Source organism: Mobula birostris, chromosome 4 (assembly GCF_030028105.1).
Source record: "Mobula birostris isolate sMobBir1 chromosome 4, sMobBir1.hap1, whole genome shotgun sequence".
NCBI classification, from domain to species: Eukaryota; Metazoa; Chordata; class Chondrichthyes; order Myliobatiformes; family Myliobatidae; genus Mobula; species Mobula birostris.
In genome coordinates, this window is record NC_092373.1 from 106,082,322 (window position 1) to 106,107,292 (window position 24,971).

The 24,971-nt window shown below is 42.3% G+C and overlaps 1 protein-coding gene across 5 annotated transcripts in view; it reads left to right on the forward strand.

Annotated features, from left to right (window-relative positions):
- The window catches only part of lratb.1 (lecithin retinol acyltransferase b, tandem duplicate 1), a 345,236-nt gene that overhangs the window by 46,575 nt on the left and 273,690 nt on the right, over positions 1–24,971 (forward strand). For all 5 annotated transcript variants that reach the window (XM_072255868.1, XM_072255870.1, XM_072255869.1 and 2 more), the window contains exon 5: positions 21,339–21,427. In XM_072255868.1, the coding sequence (XP_072111969.1) occupies positions 21,339–21,427 (89 nt within the window). The remainder of the gene's footprint in view (positions 1–21,338; positions 21,428–24,971) is intronic.

Here is a 24,971-nt window from a genome sequence, read left to right on the forward strand (position 1 = left end):
GCTTTGTGCAATTCTACCTAAAATAAATATTAATCTTTTGCCCTAAGATTTTAAAAGGTAAATCGAGCAGTGTGTAATGTTCTTGTTTATGATTTTGTTTATTTTTAATACTAATTAAGTGAATTAACAAGTTTTCTGAATTTGTATATCCAGGAGTAAGAGATATGGCCTTTGACAATAGCATTCATATTAGTAATTTTAATAATAATTCTCTTTTGCTTCTCATTAAGCATTGAATTACTTTTATGACTGCTTATCTCGCTGCTCATGTGTAGCATTCCATATTAAATTATAAAATTACGGTTCTTTATCAAATTACGGTATTGCTTTGCACTGTTGTAACTATATGTTATAATTATGTGGTTTTTGTCAGTTTTTCAGTCTTGGTCTGTCTTGTGTTTCTGTGATATCATACTGGAGAAACTTGGTATCATTTCTTAAAGCATGCATTACTAAATGACAATAAAAGAGGACTGCGTGTCCTCATAATCTAAAAAACACTAAAAAAAAAATTCAGATTAGAATTTTTATGCTTAGAGTTCTAAATGATTTGAGTTAAGTTATTAGATTGCGTCTCTTGGTTCTGTGTTTTCCTATTAGACCATAAGACATAGCGGCAGAATTTGACTCATCGATTCTGCACTGTCATTTGATTATGGCTGATTTGTTTTGCCCTCACAATTCCATTATCTTGACTTTTTCTGTAACCTTTGACGCCCTTACTAATCAAGAACCTGTCAACCTCCTCTTTAAATACACCCAGTGTTTCCACAGCTATCTGTGTCAATGAATTCCACAGATCCACCACTCTCTAGCTGAAGAAATTCCTCCTCATCTCTGTTCTAAAAGGATGTGCTTCCACCCTGAGGCTGTGCCCTTTGTCCCTAGACTCTCCTACTATTGGAAACAACCTCTCCGTATCTACTGTAACTAGGTCTTTCAAAATTTGGTAAGTTTCATAGATATATTCCCTCCCCACGTTCTTCTAAACTCCAGTCAGCACAAGTCCAGATTCATCAAATGCTCCACATATACTTCATTTCATTTGTATAAACCATCTTGCTGCACCAATGACAACATATCCTTTCATAGATATGGAGCCCAAAACTGCTCACAGTACTCTAAATATGGTCTGATTCTAAATATATGCCTTATAAAGTCTCAGTATTACATCCTTGTTTTTGTATTGTAGTCCTCTTAAAATGAGTACTAATATTCTTTCTGGAAAGAAGAAGCATTCCTTCTTTATCTCAATGCCATATTTAATTACCTTAAACGGCCTAACCAGATAATTGAAATGCTCAAGAACTCTGGATGGTATAAATCCAAAAGTGGTACCACCAGATGATTGGCGGGTGGTGAATGATTCCTTTGTTCAAGAAAGGGAGTAGGGATAACCCTGGGGATTATAGACCAGTGAGTCTTACTACAATGGTGGGCAAATTTGCTGCATCGGCAAGTTTGCGGTGCCGGAGGTTCATGGCAGGGAGAGTTTTTCTTCCTTCTACCGTCTGCGTGAGATGATGGGACTTTCGAGAGACTTTGAGACTTTTTTTTTACTGTGTCCATGGTCTGTTCTTTATCAAATTAAGGTATTGCTTTGCACTGTTGTAACTATATGTTATAATTATGTGGTTTTTGTCAGTTTTTCAGTCTTGGTCTGTCTTGTGTTTCTGTGATATCATACTGGAGGAACTTGGTATCATTTCTTAAAGCATGCATTACTAAATGACAATAAAAGAGGACTGCATGTCCTCATAATCTAAAAAAAAAACTAAAAAAAAAATTATTGGAGAAGGTTTTTATAGATGTAACCCTCAAGTTCAGCCAGCATGTGTTTGTCTAGGGCAAGACAGCCTCTGGTCCAGCCGGACGAAGAAATCTCATTTGTGTAGGTGCTGCGTGATGTGTTGCCCGTACAAATCTATACAGCAAAATATCATACAGTACACCATATGCAATTAAATGATTGAACTTCATAAATCTTAATCTGATTTATAATCTTAATCTTTCTGTTAGTAAAGAAAATGAAAAGCAAAAGGGCCCATTTAATGAAACAGTCTGTTGTGCATGTTGGAGTTCATGGTTCTGTCTATTTGTTCCCTATTGACCTCCTCCGAGCGTTGCTGACCCTCGGACTCTCGCTCCAAGTCCACTCTGTCCGGCGGTCTACCAACTCTCTCCACTCATATCTTCTCTCCATTTCTCGCCAACAATCCCTTCTCTCAGACCCACAAGAAAGAACAATGGGTCTCTCATTGGATGGCACACATTCCAAAGCCCCAGTTATCTCTAGTCATAACCCAAACATTGCGACTACAGAGAAACCATTACATTAGCAGTGAAACATTACAGAGAGGCCATTACACTAGCATTGAAACCTTACAGCACGTTACATAGAATTTATGAGCATTTGAAGAAACATAGTCTGATTAAGGATAGTCAGCATGGCTTTGTGAGAGGTAGGTCATGTCTCATGAGTCTGATTGAATTCTTTGAGGATGTGACAAAGTACATTGATGAAAGTAGAGCAGTCGATGTGGTGTATATGGACTTCAGTAAGGCATTTGATAAGGCTGATTCAGAAAGTCAGGAGGCATAAGAACAGGGGAATCTTGGCTGTGTGGATTTAGAATTGTCTTGCCCATAGAAGGGAGAGTGTAGTTGTAAGTGGAGTGTATTTTGCCTGAGTTTGGTGACCTTCTGTGTTCTACACGGATCTATTCTCAGGACCCTCTACTCTTGTGATTTTTATAAAAGATTGGATGAGGAAGTGCGAAAGTGGGTGTGTAAGTTTGCAGATGAAAGGGAAGTTTGTGGAAATGTGGATAGTGTAGAAGGTCATCGGAGGTTACAACAGGACATCGACAGGATACAGAGCTGGTCTGAGAAGTGTCAGATGGAGTTCAATTTGGAAAAATGTGATGTGATTCATCTTGGAAGGTCAAATTTGAAGGCAGAATACAGGGTTAATGGCAGGATTCTTAGCAGTGTGGAGGGACAGCGGGATCTTGGAGTTCACATCCATATATCTCTCAAAGTTGCAGTGCAGATGATAATGTTGTTATGAAGGTGACTAGTCTGTTAGCCAGGGGATTGAGTTCAAGAGCTGCAAAGTAATGTTGCAGCTCTATAAAACCATGGTTAGACCACACTTGGAGTATTGTGTTCAGTTCATTATTGTAAGGATGTAGAAGCTTTTTAGAGGGTGCAGAGGAGATGTACCAGGTTGCTGTCTGGATTAGAGGGCGTGTTTTATGAGGATAGGTTGAACGAGCTAGGACTTTTCTATTTAGAGAGGATGAGAGATGACTTGACGGAGGTATACAAGATGATGAGACACATAGATCGAGTGGACAGCCAGAGACTTTCCCAGGGCGTTAATATGAGAGGAATAACTTTAAAGTGGTTGGAGGAGAGTATCGGGGAGATGTCAGAGGTAAGTTTTTTTACACAGAGTAGTGGGTGCTTGGACATGCTACCAGGGGTGGTGGTAAAGGCAGATACATTAGAGACATTTAAGAGATATAGATAGGCACATAGATGAAAGAAAAATGGAGGGCTATGTGGTAGGGAAGGGTTAGTTTAATCTTGGAGTTGTAAAGGATGGCACAGCATTCTGTAAAGAGCCTGTACTGTGCTGTGCTATGTTGTGTGATCTACATCCCTCTCTATTCTTTGTTAACCTTCTACAAGATCCACAAAGCCACTAATCTTTATAGCATCTGCAGACGTAATAACCCACCCATCCATACTTTCTCCCAGATCATTTATGCATATTACAAACATCAACGCCCCAGTGCAGATCCTTATGGAAACAGCACTACTTACGAGCTGCATCCAGAATAAGTCCCATCAACTGCCGTCATCTGTCTTCTAGAGCAAATCTATTTTAATCCAAACAGCTGAGTCACCTTACATCTCATGCATCTTAATCTTTTGAATGAACCTACCATTTTGGACCTTGTTTAGTGCCTTCCTAAATTCCCCAAGTACAACATCCACAGCTCTTCCTTCATCAATCACCTTTGTCATCTCCTCAAAAAACAGTCAAATTCGTAAGATATGACCAAACAAAGCCATGGTGACTGTCCTTAATTGAGACACACTTTTCCAAATGTTCATAAATCTTATCCCTAAGAATCGTCTCTAATTGCCTCCCTACCACTGATGTGAAGCACTGTCACACCAAAGTTGAGGGGTGATCTGACAGAGATATACAACATTGATTTAGATTTAGAGATAAAGCATGGTAACAAACCTTTGCAGGCCAACAAACCTGCACTGCAATTACAACCATGTGACCAATTAACCTAAGACCACACAGCAACAAGGAAACCCGCATGGTCACAGGGAGAATGTGCAAACTCCTTATGGAGAGCAGTAGAATTGAACCTGCGTTGCTACCCCTATAATAGCATTAGGCTAATGGATACGAAACCATGCCACCCAACGTTCGGAAGCACACAGAGTAGAGCGTACATCAGGCATAAGAGCACATTTAGGCCATTTGGCCCATAAAGTCTGCTCCTCCATTCGGTCATGGCTAATTTATTATCCCTCTCAACCCTATTGCCCTTGTACCCTTTGATGCCTTTACTAACCAAGAACCTATCAATCTCCACAACAGCTATCCATGGCAATGAATTCCACAGATTCACCACCCTCTGACGAAAGAATTTCCTCCTCTAGAGTTCTAGAGGGATGTCTATTCTGAGGCTGTGCCCTCTGAATAATTGAATTCATACAGCAATCTGAGAGGGAGAAGCATAACTCACATGTATCAGTATCACAATGGAATAAAGGGAATTACAGAGGCATGAGAGAGGAGTTTGCCAAGGTGGATTGGAGGAGGATACTGACGGGGATGACGGCAGAGCAGAGGTGGCTGAAGTTTCTGGGAATAGTTCACAAGGCACAGGATAGATATGTCCCACAGAAGTAGTTGTTCTCAAGTAGCAGGGGTAGGCAACCGTGGCTGACAAGGGAAGTTAAGAACTGCATAAAAGCCAAGGAAAGGGCATATAAGGTAGCAAAAGTGAGTGGGAAGTAGGATGATTTGGAAGCTTTTAAAATTCAACAAAAGACAACCAAAAAAGCTATAAGAAAGGAAAAGATGAAGATTGAGGTCAAACTAGCCAATAATATAAAGAGGACACTAAAAGTTTTTTTTCAGTTATATAAAGAGTAAAAGGGGGGTGAGAGTTAATATTGGACCACTGGAAAATGATGCTGGTGATGTAGTAATGGGGGACAAAGAAATGGCAGATGAATTTAATGGGTTCTTTGCATCTCTCTTCACTGTGGAAGACACTAGCAGTGTGCCAGAGGTCTGTAAGTATCAGGGAGCAGGAGTGAGTGCCATTGCTATTACAAAGGAAAAAGTACTAGGCAAACTGAAAGGTCTTAAGGTGGATAAGTCAACTGGACCAGATGGACTACATCCCAGAGTCCTGAGAGAGGTTGCTGAAGAGGTGACGGATATGCTGGTCATGATCTTTCAAGAATCACTTGATTATGGCGTGGTACCGAAGGACTGGAAGATTGCAAATGCCACTCCAACCTAAGACGGGAAGAGGGTAAAAGAAAAGAAATTATTGGCCAGTTAGCAAAGCCTCAGTGATTGGAAAGTGTTGGGGTCTATTATTAAGGATGAGGTTTCAGGGTACATTGGACTATTGATATAATAAGTCAAAGTCAGCATGGTTTCTATAAAGGGTGGACAAAGGAGAGGCAGTGGATTTCATTTACTTGGATTTTCAGAGGCATTTGATAAGATGCCACATTTGAGGCTGCTTAACAAAATAAAATCCTCTGGTGTTACAGGGAAGATACTGGCATGGATCAAGGAATGGCTGACAGGCAGGAGACAACCAGTAGGAATAAAAGGGACCTTCCCTGGTTGGCTGCCAGTGACTAGTGCTTTTCCTCAGGGTCAGTATTGGGACCGCTGCTTTTTACATTGTTTGTCAATGATTTGGATAATGGGATTGATGGCTTTGTGGCAAAGTTTGCAGATGATACAAAGATAACTGGAGGGATAGACAGTGCTAAGGAAGCAATACAATTGCAGCAGGACTTAAACAAATTGAAAGAATGGACAAAAAAATGGCAGATTGGATACAGTGTTGGGGAATGTATGATAACTTATTTTGGTAAAAGGAACAATAGTCTAAATGGGGAGAAGGAACAATTATCTAAATGGGGAGAAGGTTCAAACAACAGAGGTGCAGAGGGACTTAGGAGTCCTTAGGCAAGACTCCCAAAAGGTTAATTTACAGGTTGAGTCTATGATAAAGAAAGCAAATGCAACGTTGGCATTTATTTCAAGGGGAATAGAATATAAAAGCAAAAAGATAATGCTGAGCCTTTATAAGACACTAGTCAGGCTGCACTTGGAGTATTGTCAACAGTTTTGGGCCCCATATCTCAGAAAGGATGTATTGTCATTGGAGAGAGTCCAGAGGAGGTTCATGAGCATGATTCCAGGAATGAAGGGGTTAACATGTGAGGAGCATTTGGTAGCTTTGGGCCTGTACTCACTGGAATTTAGCAAAATGTGAGGGGATTTTGTTGAATCCTACCGAATGTTGCAAGGACTAGATAGGGTGGACGTGGAGAGGATGTTACCTCCGGCGTGGGTATCCAGAACTAGAGGGCACAGCCTCAAAATCGAGGGGGCAACCTATTAGAACAGAAGTAAGGAGGATTTTTTTGATCTAGAGAAGAGTAAATCTATGGAATGCTGTGCCACAGACAGCTGTGGAGACCAAGTCCGTGGGTATATTTGAGAGGAATTTGATAGTTTCCAATCGGTTAGGGCATCACATGATATGGTGAGAAGGCAGGTGTATGAGGTTGAGAGGAAACCAGGATCAGCCATGATGGAATGGCGGAACAAACTCGATGGCTGAATGGCCTGATTCTGCTCCTATGTCTTGTGGTCCTCGACTCCCCTACTATAGGAAAGATCCTCTCCATGCCCACTCCATCTAGGCCTTTCAATATTCTATACTTTTCAATGAGATCCCCTCCCATTCTTCTAAACTGCAAATTTAGTTCAGAACTATCAAACCCTCCTCATATATTAAACCTTTCATTCCTAGGATCATTTCAATTCCTAGTGTCATTTCTCGACACTTCTCAATCCTAACACATCCTTTCTTGGATAAGGGGCCCAAAACTGCTCACAATATTCCAAATATGGCCTGACCAATGCCCTATAAAGCCTCAGCATGATATTCTTAGTTTTGTATTCTAGTCCTTTTGAAATGAATGCTAACATTGGATTTGCTTCCTTACTACCAACTCAACCAGCAAGTTAACCTTTATGAAGTCCTGCACTAGGACTTCCAAGTGGGAGGGAGAGGAACCACAGGTGGTGGTACATATAGGTACTGTCATGTGTGATGCCAAGCAGAGGTACCGGACAGATGATGCTAATGAGAGAGATAAGAAAGAAAATGGAGAAACATTCAAAATGCTAATAAGAGAGAAGAGAGGGATTAACAGGAAAGAAACACAATTCAGATATTGACAGACCGGTTGCTTTGAACCTGAACTGTTTGAAGTTTGATGGACAGGTGATACCCCAGCAGGGGGATGAAAGGAGCAGGTTTGCTAAGGCACAACACACCACGAGACCCTGGAAAGAGCAGTGTGCCCCTACAAGTTGGTGGGAGTTTGGAGGACCAGTTCGCGGGAACCAACCAGAGGCTCACAGGGTGTAAAGGGACGATCGGTGGGAACCTGGGGTGTGGGTCCGCCCTTGCCTGGGTGCCGGGTTCACCGCGGAAGAACGGTTGTATCCGAAACGGAGGGGTCACAGTCGGTGACCACAGCGGGATTAGAAGACATCAAAAGGTCTGCCTGAAACCAAATTGCATCTCTCTCTCTTTCTCTTCTCTTCTCTCCTCTCCTCTCCTCTCCTCCCCTCTCCTCCCCTCTCCTCTCCTCTCCTCCCCTCTCCTCCCCTCTCCTCCCCTCTCCTCCCCTCTCCTCCCCTCCCCTCCCCTCACCCCCCCAATGGTACGACAGCAGCGATTACTGTGAACGGCACTAAACTGAACTGAACTCTGCTTCACTTAAGACTGATCATTTTACCCCTAGACTGCGATAGAGCTTGGTTGATTCCTATTACCCTAGTTCGGTGTATATGTGTGTATTATCATTGCTAACCTGTTACATTTATATCCTTACGATTAGTGTACTGTATTACTTATTTCTTTAATAAAACTTTATTAGTTCCTAGTAATCCAGAGTCCAACAAGCGTTCCATTTCTGCTGGTTTGGCAACCCAGTTACGGGGTACGTAACCTAAGTGGGGGCTCGTCCGGGATTTTGAACGCCAAAATTTGGGACTGGGTAAATCGATTGGGTTAAAATTCCCAAAAGAAAAAAAGAGGGCAAACAGCAGAAATGGAGATTGAGGAATTTCTAAAGGCGCCAACCTTGGAGACATTAGAGAATGCCAGGAAATCAGAATTGACGACTGTTGCAAAATGGTTGAATCTTTTTAAGGGGAAGCTGACAATGAGGAGAACGGAGATGCACAGAACTATGGTTGAGCATTATGTATCTAAAGGTGTGTTTCCCCACGGGGAGCTGGAGGTGGTGTCTATGAGCAAACCTGGTGGAGAAGCAGTGCAGCTGCAGATGGAAAAATTAAGACTCGAGCACGAGTTCCGAGTAAAGCAGCTAGAACGAGAAGAGAAAGAGAAGGAAAGGGAGTTTGAGCTGGAGAAGTTAAGGATGTGCGTTACAGAAGGGCCAAATGCCGAACCAAGGTGGAGGGTTCAGGGCGACCCAGGAGGGTTAGGTTGGTTCCCCCATTTGAGGAGGCCGATGTTGATCGGTACTTTCTACATTTTGAAAAAGTCGCTGCAAGTCAGGACTGGCTGAGGGATAAGTGGGCTGTTTTGCTTCAGAGCGTACTTAAGGAGAAGGCTCAGCAAGCTTACTCGGCATTGTTCACAGAAGATGCCCACAGGTATGATGTGGTGAAAGAGGCTATACTCAGGATTTATGAGTTGGTCCCCGAGGCATACCGGCAAAGGTTCTGGAATGTGAGGAAGCAGTGGGGCTGCACGTATTTAGAGTTTGCCTGTGAGATGCAGATGTATTGTGAGCGTTGGTGCACCTCGAAAGGGGTCACTGGAAATTATGACAGACTGCTACAGCTAATACTGATTGAGCAATTTAAAGGTTGTGTCCCTGAAGGTATGAGGCCCTATCTAGATGAGAAAGAGGCAGAAACCTTAGCTGCAACTGCTAAGTTAGCGGATGAGTACACGTTAACACACAAAGCAAAGTTTACCCCGAGTAAAAGCTACCAGAAAGGTAGTTGAGAGGGCAGAGAAAGTCTGCCGGAAAAGCCAGAAAATAAGTCGGGGCCTAGTCAGAAGGATAAGCAAGACAGGAAGCAGTTTGGTAGGAAGTCTCCTGGGGTCGTATGCTAAAATTGTGGGAAAGCCGGTCACATTGCGTCCAGGTGTTTTGCCCCAAAGAAGGAGACGGGGAAAGGAAAAACGGCGACTCCGACAGGCTGTATTGAGCTGGCAAACAAACCGCTAGGGGAAAAGAGGTCTGATGGAGTTCAGGAAGGGCACGAGAAGTTTATTTCGGCCGGATTGGTGTTGGTGAAGGAGGGGTCAAACCCAGTACCAGTACGGATCTGGAGAGACACTGGGGCTTGTCAGTCATTGATCTTAAGGAGGGTGTTAGACTTTAGTTCAGAGACCAAGACTGGGGAGGTCAGTGTGATAAAAGGCATTGGGAAAGGGACTGAAGCAGTACCTTTGCACCAGATACACCTAAAAAGCGACTTAGTCTCCGGACTGGTCACGATAAGGGTGAGGCCCGAATTACCGATGGAAGACGTGGAGGTCTTGCTCAGTAATGACCTTGCAGGCGGAGATGTGTACCCAGCAGTAAAGCTGACAAGCAAGCCTGCCAGGACTGAGGACCTGCCCATGGACCCACAGGTTTATCCCGTTTGCGCAGTAACTCAGTGCATGTCCAGAAAGGCTGCCGAAGCGAATGTAGATTTAGCTGACACACATCAAAGTTGCTGGTGAACGCAGCAGGCCAGGCAGCATCTCTAGGAAGAGGTACAGTCGACGTTTCAGGCCGAGACCCTGCGTCAGGACTAACTGAAGGAAGAGTTAGTAAGAGATTTGAAAGTGGGAGGGGGAGGGGGAGATCCAAAATGATAGGAGAAGGCAGGAGGGGGAGGGATGGAACCAAGAGCTGGACAGGTGATTGGCAAAGGGGATATGAGAGGATCATGGGACAGGAGGCCCAGGGAGAAAGACAAAAGGGCGGGGGAAACCCAGAGGATGGGCAAGGGGTATAGTCAGAGGGACAGAGGGAGAAAAAGGAGAGTGAGAGAAAGAATGTTTGTATAAAAATAAATAACGGATGAGGTACGAGGGGGAGGTGGGGCATTAGCGGAAGTTAGAGAAGTCGATGTTCATGCCATCAGGTTGGAGGAATTCCGTTTAGGTAGCCTCCAACCTGATGGCATGAACATCGACTTCTCTATGTCTGGATGTCCCGAGGCGAAGCAAGGGGACGGTACATGATGTTGTTGTCACATCAGATCAGCCTATTAAGCAACACCCCTATAGGATGATTAATTAGGTGATAAAAAGGTTAAAGAACACAGATGCGTATATTGACGATTTAGTGGTTTGGAGTGACATGTGGGAGGAGCACATTGTGGCAGTAAGGGAAAGGTTTAAATGGCTGTCTGAAGCCAACCTGACAGTGAACCTCGCGAAAAGTGAGTTCAGCCACGCTAAGGTCACATATCTGGGGTGTGTGGTAGGACAGGGGCAGCTGGCACTGATGCAGGCTAAGGTGCAGGCTACCTCTGAAGTTCCCATCCCGATGGACAAGAGGGCCCTGAGAAGGTTCTTGGGGATGGTGGGGTACTATCGGAAGTTTTGCAAAAACTTTGTGGATATTACCCTCCCTCTTACTAAGCTCTTGCCGAAAAATGCAAAGTTTGTGTGGAACGACCTTTGTCAACAAGCCTTCAAGAGTCTGAAGGTGATTCTGTGTCACCACCCTGTATTGAATGCGCCTGACTTTTCAAAACCCTTCTCCCTAGCAACAGATGCTAGCGACGAAGCAGCATGGGCGGTGCTGTTGCAGACAGACAAAGAGGAGATCGAACACCCAGTGGCTTATTTTTCTAAGAAGTTTAATGCCCATCAGAGAAATTATTCCACTGTGGAGAAGGAATTACTGGCAATCATACTAGCATTGCAACATTTTGAGGTTTATATTTGTCCGGCACGGAAACCACTGATAGTTTACACTGATCACAATCCATTAGTGTTTTTGGCCACAATGAAGGATAAAAACAAACGCTTACTAAGTTGGAGCCTGGTATTACAGGAATTTGATATTAAGATAAAACATGTAAAAGGAACGGACAATGTGATTGCTGATTGTCTGTCAAGGTGTTAAAACTTAAAGTTCTCTGTATTAGCCGATTAGCTGATGACTACCTGTATAGTAGTGTGTATCTAATAATGTGCATTCATGCTCAGAATTTTTACCCCGGTAAAAATCCTTTTAAGGGTGGGGGTGTCATGTGTGACGCCAATCAGAGGTACTGGACGGATGATACTAATGAGAGAGATAAGAAAGACAATGGAAAAACATTCAAAATGCTAATAAGAGAGAAGAGAGGGATTAACGAGAAAGAAACACAATTCAGATGTTGACAGACCGGTTGCTTTGAACCTGAACTGTTTGGAGTTTGATGGACAGGTGATACCCCAGCAGGGGGATAAGAGGAGCAGGTTTGCTAAGGCACGACACACCACGAGACCCTGGAAAGAGCAGTGTGCCCCCACAAGTTGGTGGAGTTTGGAGGATCGGTTCGCGGGAACCGACCAGAGGCTCACAGGGTGTAAAGGTACGATTGGTGGGAACCTGGGGTGTGGGTCCACCCTTGCCTGGGTGCCGGGTTCACAGCGGAAGAACGATCGTATCCGAAACGGAGGGGTCACAGTCGGTGACCACAGCAGGATTAGAAGACATTAAAAGGTCTGCCTGAAACCAAATTGCATCTCTCTCTCTCCAACGGTACGACAACAGCGATTACTGCGAACGACACTAAACTGAACTAAACTCTGTTTCACTTAAGACTGATCATTTTACCCCTAGACTGCGATAGAGCTTGGTTGATTCCTATTACCCTAGTTCTGTGTATATGTGTGTGTTATCATTGCTAACCTGTTACATTTATATCCTTACGATTAGTGTACTGTATTACTTAATTCTTTAATAAAACTTTATTAGTTCCTAGTAATCCAGACTCCAACGAGTGTTCCATTTCTGCTGGTTTGGCAACCCAGTTACAGAGTACGTAACAGTACCAATGACATAGGTAGGAAAAGGGGAGAGGTCCTGATAGGAGAATATAAGGAGTTAGGAAGGGAGTTGAGAAAAAGGACCGCAAAGGTAGTAATCTCAGGATTACTGCCTGTGCAATGTGACAGTGAGAATAAGAATGCAATGAGGGGGAGGATAAATGGGTGGCTGAGGGATTGGAGCAGGGGGCAGGGATTCAAGTTTTTGGATCATTGGGACCTCTTTTGACGCAGGCATGACCTGTACAAAAAGGACGGGTTACACTTGAATCCTAGGGGGACCAATATCCTGGCGGGGAGTTTTGCGAGGACTACTGAGGTGACTTTAAACTAGAATGGTTGGGGGGTGGGAATCAAATTAAAGAGACTAGGAGAGAGGAGATTAATTCACAAATAGAGAAAGCTAGTAGACACTGTGTGAGGGAGGATAGGCAGGGGACAGAGATCAGGAGCACTCGGACCAAAGATATAGGCGACAAGGAAGAAAAAGATAAAGTTGTTTGCTCCATTAAGGATAAAAAGAGAGTAAGAGGTGGAGAGTTTCTTAAATGCATCTATTTTAATGCTAGGAGCATTGTAAGAAAGGTGGATGAGCTTAGAGCATGGATTGATACCTGGAAATATGATGTTGTAGCTATTATTGAAACGTGGTTGCAGGAGGGGTGTGATTGGCAACTAAATATTCCAGGATTTCATTGCTTCAGGTATGATAGAATAGGAGGGGCAAGAAGGGGAAGTGTTGCATTGCTTGTCAGAGAAAATATAACAGTGGTCCTCTGGCAGGATAGATTAGTGGAATCGTCCAGGGAGGCTATTTGGGTGGAACTAAGGAATAGGAAAGGTGTAGTGATGCTTATAGGGGTGTATTATAGACCACCTAATGGGGACCGAGAACTGGTGGAGCAAATTTGTAAGGAGATAGCAGATATTTGTAGTAAGCACAAGGTTGTAATTGTGGGAGGTTTTAATTTTCCACACACAGACTGGGAAGCCCATTCTGTGAAAGGGCTGGATGGTTTGGTGTTTGTCAAATGTGTGCAAGATAGTTTTTTGCAGCAATACATAGAGGTACGAACTAGAGAAAGGTCAGTGTTGGATCTCCTGTTGGGGAATGAGATAGGGCAGGTGACGGAGGTATGTGTGGGGAAGCACTTCTGATCCAGTGATCACAATACCATTAGTTTCAGTGTAATTATGGAGAAGGATAGGACTGGACCGAGGATTGAGATTTTTGATTGGAGAAAGGCTAACTTTGAGGAGATGCGAAAGGATTTAGAAAGAGTGGATTGGGACAATTTGTTTTATGGGAAGGATGTAATAGAGAAATAGAGGTCATTTAAAGGTGAAATTTTGAGGGTACAGGATCTTTATGTTCCTGTTTGGTTGAAAGGAAAGGTTAAAAGTTTGAGCTAGCCATGGTTTTCAAGGGATATAGGAAACTTGGTTCAGAAAAAGAGAGGGATTTACAATAAATATAGGCAGCTTGGAGTTAGTGAGGTGCTCGAGGAATATAAAGAATGTAAAAAGAATCTTAAGAAAGAAATTAGAAAAGCTAAAAGAAGATATGAGGCAGCTTTAGCAAGTAAGGTGAAAATAAATCCAAAGCGTTTCTACAGTTATATAAATAGCAAAAGGATAGTGAGGGATAAAATTCGTCCCTTAGAGAATCAGAGTGGACGGCTATGTGCGGAGCCAAAAGAGATGGGGGAGATTTTGAACAATTTCTTTTCTTTGGTATTCACTAAGGAGAAGAATATTGAATTGTGTAAGGTAAAGGAAACAAGAAGGGTAGTTATTGTAAGTATGACGATTAACGAAGAGGAAGTACTGGCGCTTTTAAAGAATATAAAAGTGGATAAGTCTCCGGGTCCGGACAAGATATTCCCTAGGACCTTGAGGGAAGTTAGTGTGGAAATAGCAGGGGCCCTGACAGAAATATTTCAAATGTCATTAGAAATGGGGATGGTGCCGGAAGATTGGCATATTGCTTATGTGGTTCCATTGTTTAAAATTATCTGGATAGACAGGGTCTGATTAGAAACAGTCAACATGGCTTTGTGCATAGAAGGTCATGTTTGACAAATCTTATTGTATTTTTTGATGAGGTTACTAGGAAAGTTGACGAGAGTAAAGCGGTGGATGTTGTCTATATGGACTTCAGTAAGGCCTTTGACAAGGTTCCACACGGAAGGTTAGTTAGGAAGGTTCAATCGTTAGGCATTAATATCGAGGTAGTAAAATGGATTCAGCAGTGGCTGGATGGGAGACGCCAGAGAGTAGTGGTGGATAACTGTGTGTTAGATTGGAGGACGGTGTGTAGCGGTGTGCCTCAGGGATCTGTACTGGGTCCAATGGTGTTTGTCACATATATTAATGATCTGGATGATGGGGTGGTAAATTGGATGAGTAAGTATGCAGATTATACTAAGATAGGTAGCGTTGTAGATAATGAAGTAGGTTTTCAAAGCTTGCAGAGAGATTTAGGCGAGTTAGAAGAGTGGGCTGAAAGATGGCAGATGGAGTTTAATGCTGAAAAATGTGCTACATTTTGGTAGGACTAATCAAAATAGGACATAACATGGTAAATGGTAGGGCATTGAAGAATGCTGTAGAACAGAGGGATCTAGGAATAATGGTGCATAGTCCCCTGAAGGTGGAATCTCATGTGGATAGGGTGGTGAAGAAAGCTTTTGGTATGCTGGCCTTTATTAATCAGAGCATTGAGTATAGGAGTTGGGATGTAATGTTGAAATTGCATAAGGCATTGGTAAGGCCAAATTTGGAGTATTGTGTACAGTTCTGGTCACCGAATTATAGGAAAGATGTCAATATAATTGAGAGAGTACAGAGGAGGTTTACTAGAATGTTGGCCTGGGTTTCATCTCCTAAGTTACAGTGAAAGGTTGAACAAGTTAGGTCTTTATTCTTTGGAGCGTAGAAGGTTGAGAGGGGACTTGATAGAGGTGTTTAAAATTATGAGGGGGATTGATAGAGTTGATGTGGATAGGCTTTTTCCATTGAGAATGGGGGAGATTCAAACAGGACATGAGTTGAGAGTTGAAGGGCAAAAGTTTAGGGGTAACATGAGGGGGAACTTCTTTACTCAGAGAGTGGTGGCTGTGTGGAATGAGCTTCCAGCAGAAGTAGTTGAGGCAGGTTCGATGTTGTCGTTTAAAGTTAAATTGGATAGATACATGGACAGGAAAGGAATGGAGGGTTATGGACCTAGTGCAGGTCGGTGGGACTAGGTGAGAGAAGGAGTTCGGCACGGACTAGAAGGGCCGAGATGGCCTGTTTCTGTGCTGTAATTGTTATATGGTTATAAGTCCCTTCCCAACTCCAATTTCTGAATTTGAAAGTAGTCTATGCCGTGTATTCCTTCTACCAAAGTGCATGACCACTTACAAAGTACACCATCCTACAGTGTATTCCATCTGCCACTTCTTTGCCTATTCTCCTAATCTGTTCAAGACCTTCTGCAGATTTCCTGCTTCCTCAACACTGCCTGCCCCTCCACCTATCTTGTATCAATCTGCAAACTTGACCACAAAGCCATCGATTCAGTCATCCAGATCACTGACATTGACGTAAAAAGAATGGTCCCAACACCAACCTCTGCAGAACACCAGCAGTCACTGGCAGCCAACCAGAAAAGGCTCCCTTTGTTCCCATTCTTTGCCTCCTACCAATCAGCCAATGCTGATATCCATACTGCTATCTTTTCTGTAATACCATGGGCTCTTATCTTGCTAAAATGCCTCACATTTGCCACCTTGTTAAAGGCCTTCTGAAAATCCAAGTACAGAATATCTGCCAATTCTCCTTTGTCTACCCTGCTTGTTATTTCCTCCAAGAATTCCAACAGATTTGTCAGGCAAGATTTCCCCTTAAGGAAACTGTGCTGAATTTGGCTTATTCTACCCTCAACATTTTATAGCTGTGGATGTAAGTTCCCCTGGACAATAGTCATTGAGGCAGGTTACCATGTTCTTAGCCACTGGTATAATTGGAGCCTGCTTGAAGCAGGTGGGTACGTCAGACTGCTGAAGTGAGAGGTTAAAGAGCTCAGTGAACATTCCAGCCAGTTGATCAGCACAGGTCTTTAGTACTTGGTAGCTACCCACTTCTGGGCTTTTTGTGGGTTCACCCTCCTGAAGGCTGCTCACACGACAGCCTCAGAGACAGAAATCACAAGATCATCAGGGGCTGTAGGAGTTTGTGATGGTTTCTCCATGATTTGACAGTTAAAACGAGCATAGAAGACATTGAGGTCATCTGGAAGCGAAGTCCCATTGTTGGCTGTGTTGCTTGATTTTACTTTATAGGAGGTGATAGCATTCAAGCCCTGCCAGAACATTGGAGTATCCTTCGTTGATTCAGGTTTAGTCCTGTATAGCCACTTGGCCAGTGAGATGGCTTTCCGAAGATCGTACTTGGATCTCTGGTAACTTTCTTGGTCACCAGACTTGAATACCTCTGATCTGGTTAAATCCCAAACAATCCAATGCATGTTGGCAAATCAGATCCAAAAACGGCCACGAGATTGGCCAAGGTGATGGTAAAGAGTTACTTTTATGATTAGAAAAACCTGTTGAATAGAGGTGTATTATGGGGATAGTTGCTGGGATGGTCTTATCCCGTCTGCTTGTTACACAGATCAATGACTTTGCTGTGAAATAGGATGTATTAATCAGTAAATTGACACACAATTGGTGGTATTATTAACGAGTGCTGATGAGAGGTGATGCATTTGGAGGTAGTTAAACAATGGTATCTAATGTACCGTAAATGGTAGGGCACTAGGGAGTATTGAGGAATAAGTGACTTTGCTCTGCAAGTCCAAAGATCACTGAAGGAGCAGCACAGCCTGATAAACTGGTGAAGAATGCAGATTGTTTACTTCCTTTTGCTGGTGCAGTGTATGGGAAATTTGGTACAAAACATTAGATAGGCCATAGCTCATGTTGAATATTTCATTATAAGGGGAGACTTGGTATGTTTTCATTGTAGTAGCAAAGGCAGAGGAGGACCTGATCGAGCCATTTAAGAAGCACTTTTCACTATAGCACAAGGGTTCAAGTTGAAGAGTGATAGCCTTAGAGGAGATCTGAGGAAGATTTTGTTCACTATTGGAATGTTTACAATCTGGAGCTTACAGCTTGAGAAGATGGTGGAGTCTGGTACCATTTTTAAAATGTGTCTGGATGAGAACTTGAATCAGCCTGGCGTTGTAGACCATGGGCCAAGTGCAGGTGAATGGGAATAGCGTAGGTAGCATCTGATGGTTGGCGTAGATGTGGTGCGCCAATCGTTTCTGTGTTATGTGACTCGATTTAGAACACGGGGTAAGCTGATGCAATGTTGTGTTGCGAAGAATAACCTTTCTTGAAAATGTAACAGTTTTTAGCAAATTATTTCCCTATCTCTTGATAATTGCGAAAACAGAATAGTATAACACAGTACAGGCCCTTCTGCCCACGATGTTGTACTGACCTCTTAATGTACTCCAGGTTCAATTTAACCCTTCTGTTTCACATAGCCCTCTGTTTTTAATGTGAAAGAAAATAAGTGGAATAAATATTAAAAATTTAATTGAATGTAAACATTCTCGCGGGGGGGTGAAGAATCAGTATCTAGTATTTTGGCTTTGGCTGGAAGAATCGGGAATTGTTGTCATTGGTGTGGAAAAGGGTATTATGATGACAACTAGCAGAATGAATGTATTTGGAGGAAGAGATAGGAATGGGGACCATCAGAATCAAAGCTGAGTAATACGAGGCTGACAGATTGAAACATGGAACTGGGGTACAGGTTTCCCCCGCCATCCGAAGGTAGAGCATTCCAATGAAACGGTTCGTAAGCTGAAATGTCGTAAAGTGAAGAAGTAATTACCGTTTATTAATATGGGAAAAATTTTTGAGCGTTTCCAGACCCAAAAAATAACCTACCAAATCATGCCAAATAACACATAAAACCTAAAATAACAGTAACATAATAATAAAAGTGGGAATGATATGATAAATACACAGCCTATATAAAGTAGAATACTTTTTGCAATCATTGAAGTACTGTCTAGCGCAGCGAAAATCTCACGCATGCGCTCTTGGCAGAAGCACTCACTCCAGTAACCTTTAAGCTATGAGGCTGCCAAATCGTACCAATTAACAAATCATGCTAAATAACACAAAAATACACAGCCCGTATAAAGTAGAAATACTTTTTGCAATCATTGAAGCACAGTCTAGCGCAGCGAAAATCTCACACATGCGCTCTCGGTGGAAGCACTGTCGGCGCAGGCGCTGTTGGCGGAAGCACTCTGTCCAGTAACCTTTAAGCTATGAGGCTGACAAATCATACCAAATAACAAATCATACTAAATAACACAAAAATAACACAAGTCTCACGCAACTGCTTCACGTTCAGTCCCTGGACGACTTCATTTTCACTACTGCGTTCGGTTTCGATTGTTATCCTTTCCTCTTGCAATTGCATCAGCTCTTCATCTGTCAATTCTTGGTCATGGGATGTCAAAACCTCTTCAATATCATCTTCATCAACTTCCACAAACCCAGCCTCCTTAGCCAAGCTCACTATTGTCGTATTTATTGTTGATGGTTCGAAGCCTTTAAAATCGTTCACTGCTTCGGGACATAGTTTCCTCCAAACGCCATTTCTCATCGAGACTGTTAGCCTATCGAGAGCATCTCCAATGTTGGCGATTGCCAGTTTTATATTGTAGTCTTTCCAGATCTCTCGCAAAGATGCTTCAGATTTGCCCTCTCTGTCAATAGCACTTACAATAAAACGTTTCACATTTTGTATGTAGTAAGCCTTAATTGTGGCTATTAGGCCTTGGTCACACAGCTGCAGCAACGATGTCGTATTCGGCGGTAAGAACGCAACACGAATGTTACTGCCATACTCGGTAATGGCAGGCGGATGAGCAGCACAATTATTGACAATCACAAGACACCTATTATCGAGGTTATTTTCTCTACAGTATTTTTCAACAAAAGGACTAACGTATCTGCTCATGTACTCAGAAAAAAGCACTTGGGTGTTCCAACTGCTTGGATGTGAACGGAATACAACAGGAAGTGTTTTCTTATCAACGCCTTTAAGTGTTTTCGGATTTTCTGAATGGTACACTAGTAGAGGCTTAGTGGCGTTAATAATAGACATTAGGGTAAACCTGTCCTTCGATACCTTGTGTCCCTTAACCTGCTTTTCTTCTTTCGAAATAAATGTCTTACTCGGCAATTTTTTCCAATGAATTGTAGTTTCGTCACAGTTAAACACTTGCTTATACGAATAACCACCTTCTGTAATTATTTTCTTCAGTTCTGCTGGGAACCTTTCAGCAGCTTCAGTTATCAGCCGAAGCACTCTCTCCAGTAAATGTTAAACTATGAAGCTGCCCTCGCCTCAGAAACCGATCAAACCACCCGTGACTACCTTTAAATTCCACTTTCACAATACTTTCATCGCCATCGGCCAGTGCTTTCTGTTTCAGCTTATTAAAAAGACTGACTGATTTCTCCTTAAGTATAAGATAACTTAAAGGAACACCACGTTTTGTACACCCATCAATCCACTCAAGCAATAGACTTTCCATTTTATCCATTACTAGATGCCGACTAAGAGAAACCACTTTGCTACGAGCAGAACCAACAGTAACATCGGCAGCTTTCAAGATTTTTTCTCTCTGTGTGTAAATAGTGAGAATGGTGGATGTAGGCAAGTTCAACGTGCGGACAATGCCCTTACTTCGTTCACCACGATCGAAATGCTTAATTATGTCTAGTTTTACGCTGAGTTTAACACCCTTACAAGCTCTTTTAGGCTTTTCCGATACCTTAGAACTCATCTTGCTAACGGATGCACAAAATAAATCGAGATAAAGCACGTGTTTAAGCAATGGCGGCTAGAATGCAGTTCCGGGGAAGGAGCTTGGCTGCTCGGGGCGCGCGCCGCCATTTTTCGCGCGCTGCTTTTTTTGTAACAGTGAAAAAACCTTCTGTTAGCGAAAACAGGGTACTAATGTAGGTCTTTCGTAACAGTGAGGTTTCGTAAAGCGAACGTTTGAAAAGCGGGGGACACCTGTAACTGTAAGGGTAGGGAGCTCATAAGTGGGAGAACAACATTATCCTGTGTGTAGAACTAAATCCATTTTGGGTTTCAACAGAGATGGCTATCAGGAAGTAAACCATTGAACTTTCAGGTGGTAATTTTGAATGGAGCTGATCATTGATTAATGAATGAGTAATAATAATTATGGGCATTTTTTATGGAAAAAGGATGAGTACTGTTGCGTATTTATGTATATTCCATAGACATAGAAGCAAAATTAGCCCATTTTTGGCTCATCGGGTCTGCCATCATGACCGAATTTCCCTCTCAACCACAGATTAAACTGTTCAAAAACTATATTAATCTTCTATGAGCTGAAAAATAACAATTTCTATATGATATTGTTATTGTATCTCATATATAACATAAGAAATGTAAATATGAAATTATGAGCTTTGGTGCATAAGCTTTTTATTATGGGCGAGATTTAAAGTATTGAGAAGTAGCGCTGCATGCCATGTACAAACAAAAGCTTTGTGTGTACCACCTTAGGCATATGTGCCATAGGTTAGGCAATGCCACTGAGTTAACTTTGCTCTAAGACTGTCGGAACTAATTTAAAATTGAATATATGATTTACTTTCACAGTTTAAATTAATGGTGCAGCAACATGTAAACAGAGTCTGGGTGGAGAGCCTTCATGAATTTCAATAGTCTTTCCAATTAGAAGGACTGATTGAGGAATCAAAATCAAGTAAAATCATTAGGCAAAATGGGATTTTAGGGAACAGATAGTGGCTGTACAGATGTAAGTCTGTAGTCTATCAAAATTAAGAAAGGTAGCAATGATTGACTGTATCTACCTTTTTATATTTTTGCCAGAAAGATATGTTGAAAGAAGTAGGCGTCACAGACATGTATTGTGGGAGTCCTTTTCCTGAAAGTATCCAAAGTATGAATGCATATTTAGGGTGAGTATTTATTGTTTATATGAAATCCTGGTAAATGGAGTGTGTCCCTTTCTCCCTTCTTTCAGACCAGGTGAAGGGTCTTAATCCAAAATATCAATGATGAATTTCTCTTCACAGATACTGCCTGACCCACTGAGTTTCCCAGCATTCTGCTTGTTGCCCCAGAGTCTATCATCAGCAGTCCCTTGCATCTCCCTGTAGCGCTAACCCTGCCAATTTGTCAAGTGTGCATTTAGAAACTAATCTGAGGGTTGTATACGGTGACTTAAATGTACTTTGATAATAAATTTACTTTAGACTTTGGAAATTTGAGTTAATTAAGGAGAGTCAGCACACATTTGTAAAAGGCAGATTGTACAAGGAAGAAGTAACAGAGATTATTGTTGAAGTGAATGTAGTGGATGTTGTTAACACCCCACTTCAGTCCACTAAGCACCTTGGACTCTTCTCTCACCACTTCTTCTCATTTTACTGGCCATCTTGTCTCTAAATCCTCAGTCCTGATGCAGGTTCAATTATCCACTCATGTTGCCCGCCTACCATGAATACTTTGTCAAGTGCTGAATGTCATTCTGTGACATTGTGATTCTCTAACTGGGACAATTTTTTATTTAGAGATACAGCACAGTAACAGTGAGCCCATGCCATCCATTGACACTACAGTGTATGACCAATTAATCTCCTAGCCCGTACATCATTGGAATATGGGGGGAAACCAGAGGAGGAATCGTCACCATGGGGAGAATGTACAAACTCCTTTCAGAATTGATCTAGGTTGCTGGCACTATAATAATATTAGTCTAACCGCAGCACTACTGTGCTGCCCCAAAGGGATCTGTTGTTCCAGAGTGGAGTGATATTTTTTCAACAGTACTTGCTTGAGGAATGTTGACAGTAAAAGCTGTGGAGAGACTGGGGATTGAACCTGGGACCTCAGGCATGTGAAGCATGCGCTCTACATCCTCTCATAAGTATATTCTTCACTTTTAAAATGCAGAGAGGAAATTGGATATGATTCTATTTTGAGAATGGAGTTTGTGTGATAGAGAAGCCTGAGGATTGTGGTAAGACTTGTGGTTGAATAAAGGAGAGTGAAGGATAATGGATCTGTAGCTGTGAGTGGCAGAACAGGAACATTGATGTAACTGATATAAGTACTATGAAAGCCAGCTTCTACACGAGTTTTATAGTGTTCCCAGTCTCCAGTATCTGTCACATGGAGACCCAAAAAGACAAATTGCTAATTAAATGCTACGATAATTTCTTGAAACATAGAAATATCTGATTAAGTTTCTAGACGTTGTATGACCTCCTTCAGCACATTGCAAAGATTTTTGTGTAGATCCTTGACACCAATTTAGCTAAACACAGTGTGGTTGGATCACTAGGACTTTGTTTATTACTGCAAACAACAGGAAATCTGCAGATGCTGGAAATTCAAGCAACACACATCAAAGTTGCTAGTGAACGCAGCAGACCAGGCAGCATCTCTAGGAAGAGATACAGTTGACGTTTCAGGCCGAGACCCTTCGTCAGGATGTGTGTTGCTTTGTTTATTACTGCCCTTTAAATGAAGAAATCAAAAGTTGTTTTAGTGGTAAGTTGTAGGTAATTAAAAACTTATTTTCTTGCTGTCTGGATTGTTAAAATCATTTTCAAAGTTCAAACTAAATTTATTATCAAAGTACATGTATGTCAGCATATACAACCCTGAGGTTTATTTCCTTGCAGACATACTGAATAAATCAGACTTCATTTTATTGTCAATGTATGTACGCAGAATATAACTGAGATTTGTCTTCTTCAGATAGCCATAAATTACAGAAAAATCATGTATGTCATTGAAAGAAGACAGCAACCCCCACCCTGCATGAGAAAGAAAAAGAAACAAAACTCGCAAACCTCCCCAACCCCTCCCTTGCACAAAACTAATAGATCGCCCACCTGGACACAGCCTGCTAAAACATCAAACCCTTAACCCCCAACCCAAAAAAAAAACAGTGACAATAGTATCAAACCCCCAACCCCTCTCTCGCACACGAGAAAACACCAACAAAACATCAGACCCCCAAATCCCCAACACCTCCCTCACCCAAAAAAGTAACAAATGCCCACCCACCAATTGGCAACAAGAAATTATACGCAGAAAACTGAAGGAGACCAATATGAACTACAGTCTGTACCAATAATCACATACAGTATATCCTGGAATTTTGAAAACATCCTCCGTCAGCATCGAGAAGAGTGACAACTTGAACACAGTCCTTCCATGGGGAGTGACCAGTGGACTTCAGCACCGATCTGCGGCCTCCTGACCTCTGTCCTGAGCCGTGAAGAGCAACCACTGACATGGCCTCCTCTGCATTCACCTCAATGTTTCAATCCATAGAGTAATAAGCTTGCTTAAAAGGAGATCTTTGCAGGCGTTTGGACTAATTCTGATGGCCCAATCAGCAGCAGGAGCAGACCACAGTGATGAGGATTCTCACAGGTCGGTGACGCTTAACGAGAGATGAGAGTGGATATAGGAATGCTGGAAAATGAGGCCGGAGAATTAATAATGGGGGCCAAGGAGATGGCAGATGAACTAAATGATTATTTTACATCAGTCTTCACTGTGGAAGACACTAGCAATGTCCCAGATGTTGAAGGGTGTGAGGGAAGAGAAGTGAGTGCAGTTACTATTAGAAGGGAGAAGGTGCTCAAAAAGCTGAAAGACCGAAGGGTACATAAGTCACCTGGACCAGATGAACTGCACCCTAGCGTTCTGAAAGAGGTAGCGGTAAAGATTGTGGAGGCATTAATAATGATCTTTCAAAAATCATTGGACACTGGCATGGTGCAAGAGGACCGGATAATTGCAAATGTCACTCCAGTCTTTAAGAAAGTAGGAAGGCAGCAGAAAGAAAATTATAGACCAGTTAGCCTGACCTCAGCTGTTGGGAAGATGTTGAAGTCAATTGTTAAGGATGAGATTATGGAGTACTTGGTGACACAGGATGAGATAGACAAAGTCAATATGGTTTCCTTAAGTGAAAATCTTGCTTGACGAACCTGTTGGAATTGTTTGAGGAGATTACAAATAGGATAGATAAAGGGGATCCATTAGATGATGTATAATTTGACTTTCAGTAGGCCTTTGACAAGGTGCCACACATGAGGCTGCTTAACAGGTTAAGAGCCCATGGTATTACAGGAAAGTTGATTAGAGCATTGACTGACTGGTAGGAGGCACTGAGTGGGAATAAAAGAACCCTTGTCTGGTTGGCTGCCAGTGATAGTGGTGTACTGCAGGGTTCGGTGTTGGGACCGCTTCTTTTAGTGCTGTATATCATTGATTTAGATGATGAAGTAGATGGCTTTATTGCCAAGTTTGCAACAGATACAAAGATTGGTGGAGAGGCAGGTAGTGTTGAGGAAACGGGAAGGGTGCAGAAGGACTTAGACAATTGAGAAGAATGGTCAAGAGAGTAGCAAATGAAATACAACGTTGGAAAATGTGCAGACTAGTTTCTAAGTGGGGAGAAAATCCAAAAATCTGAGA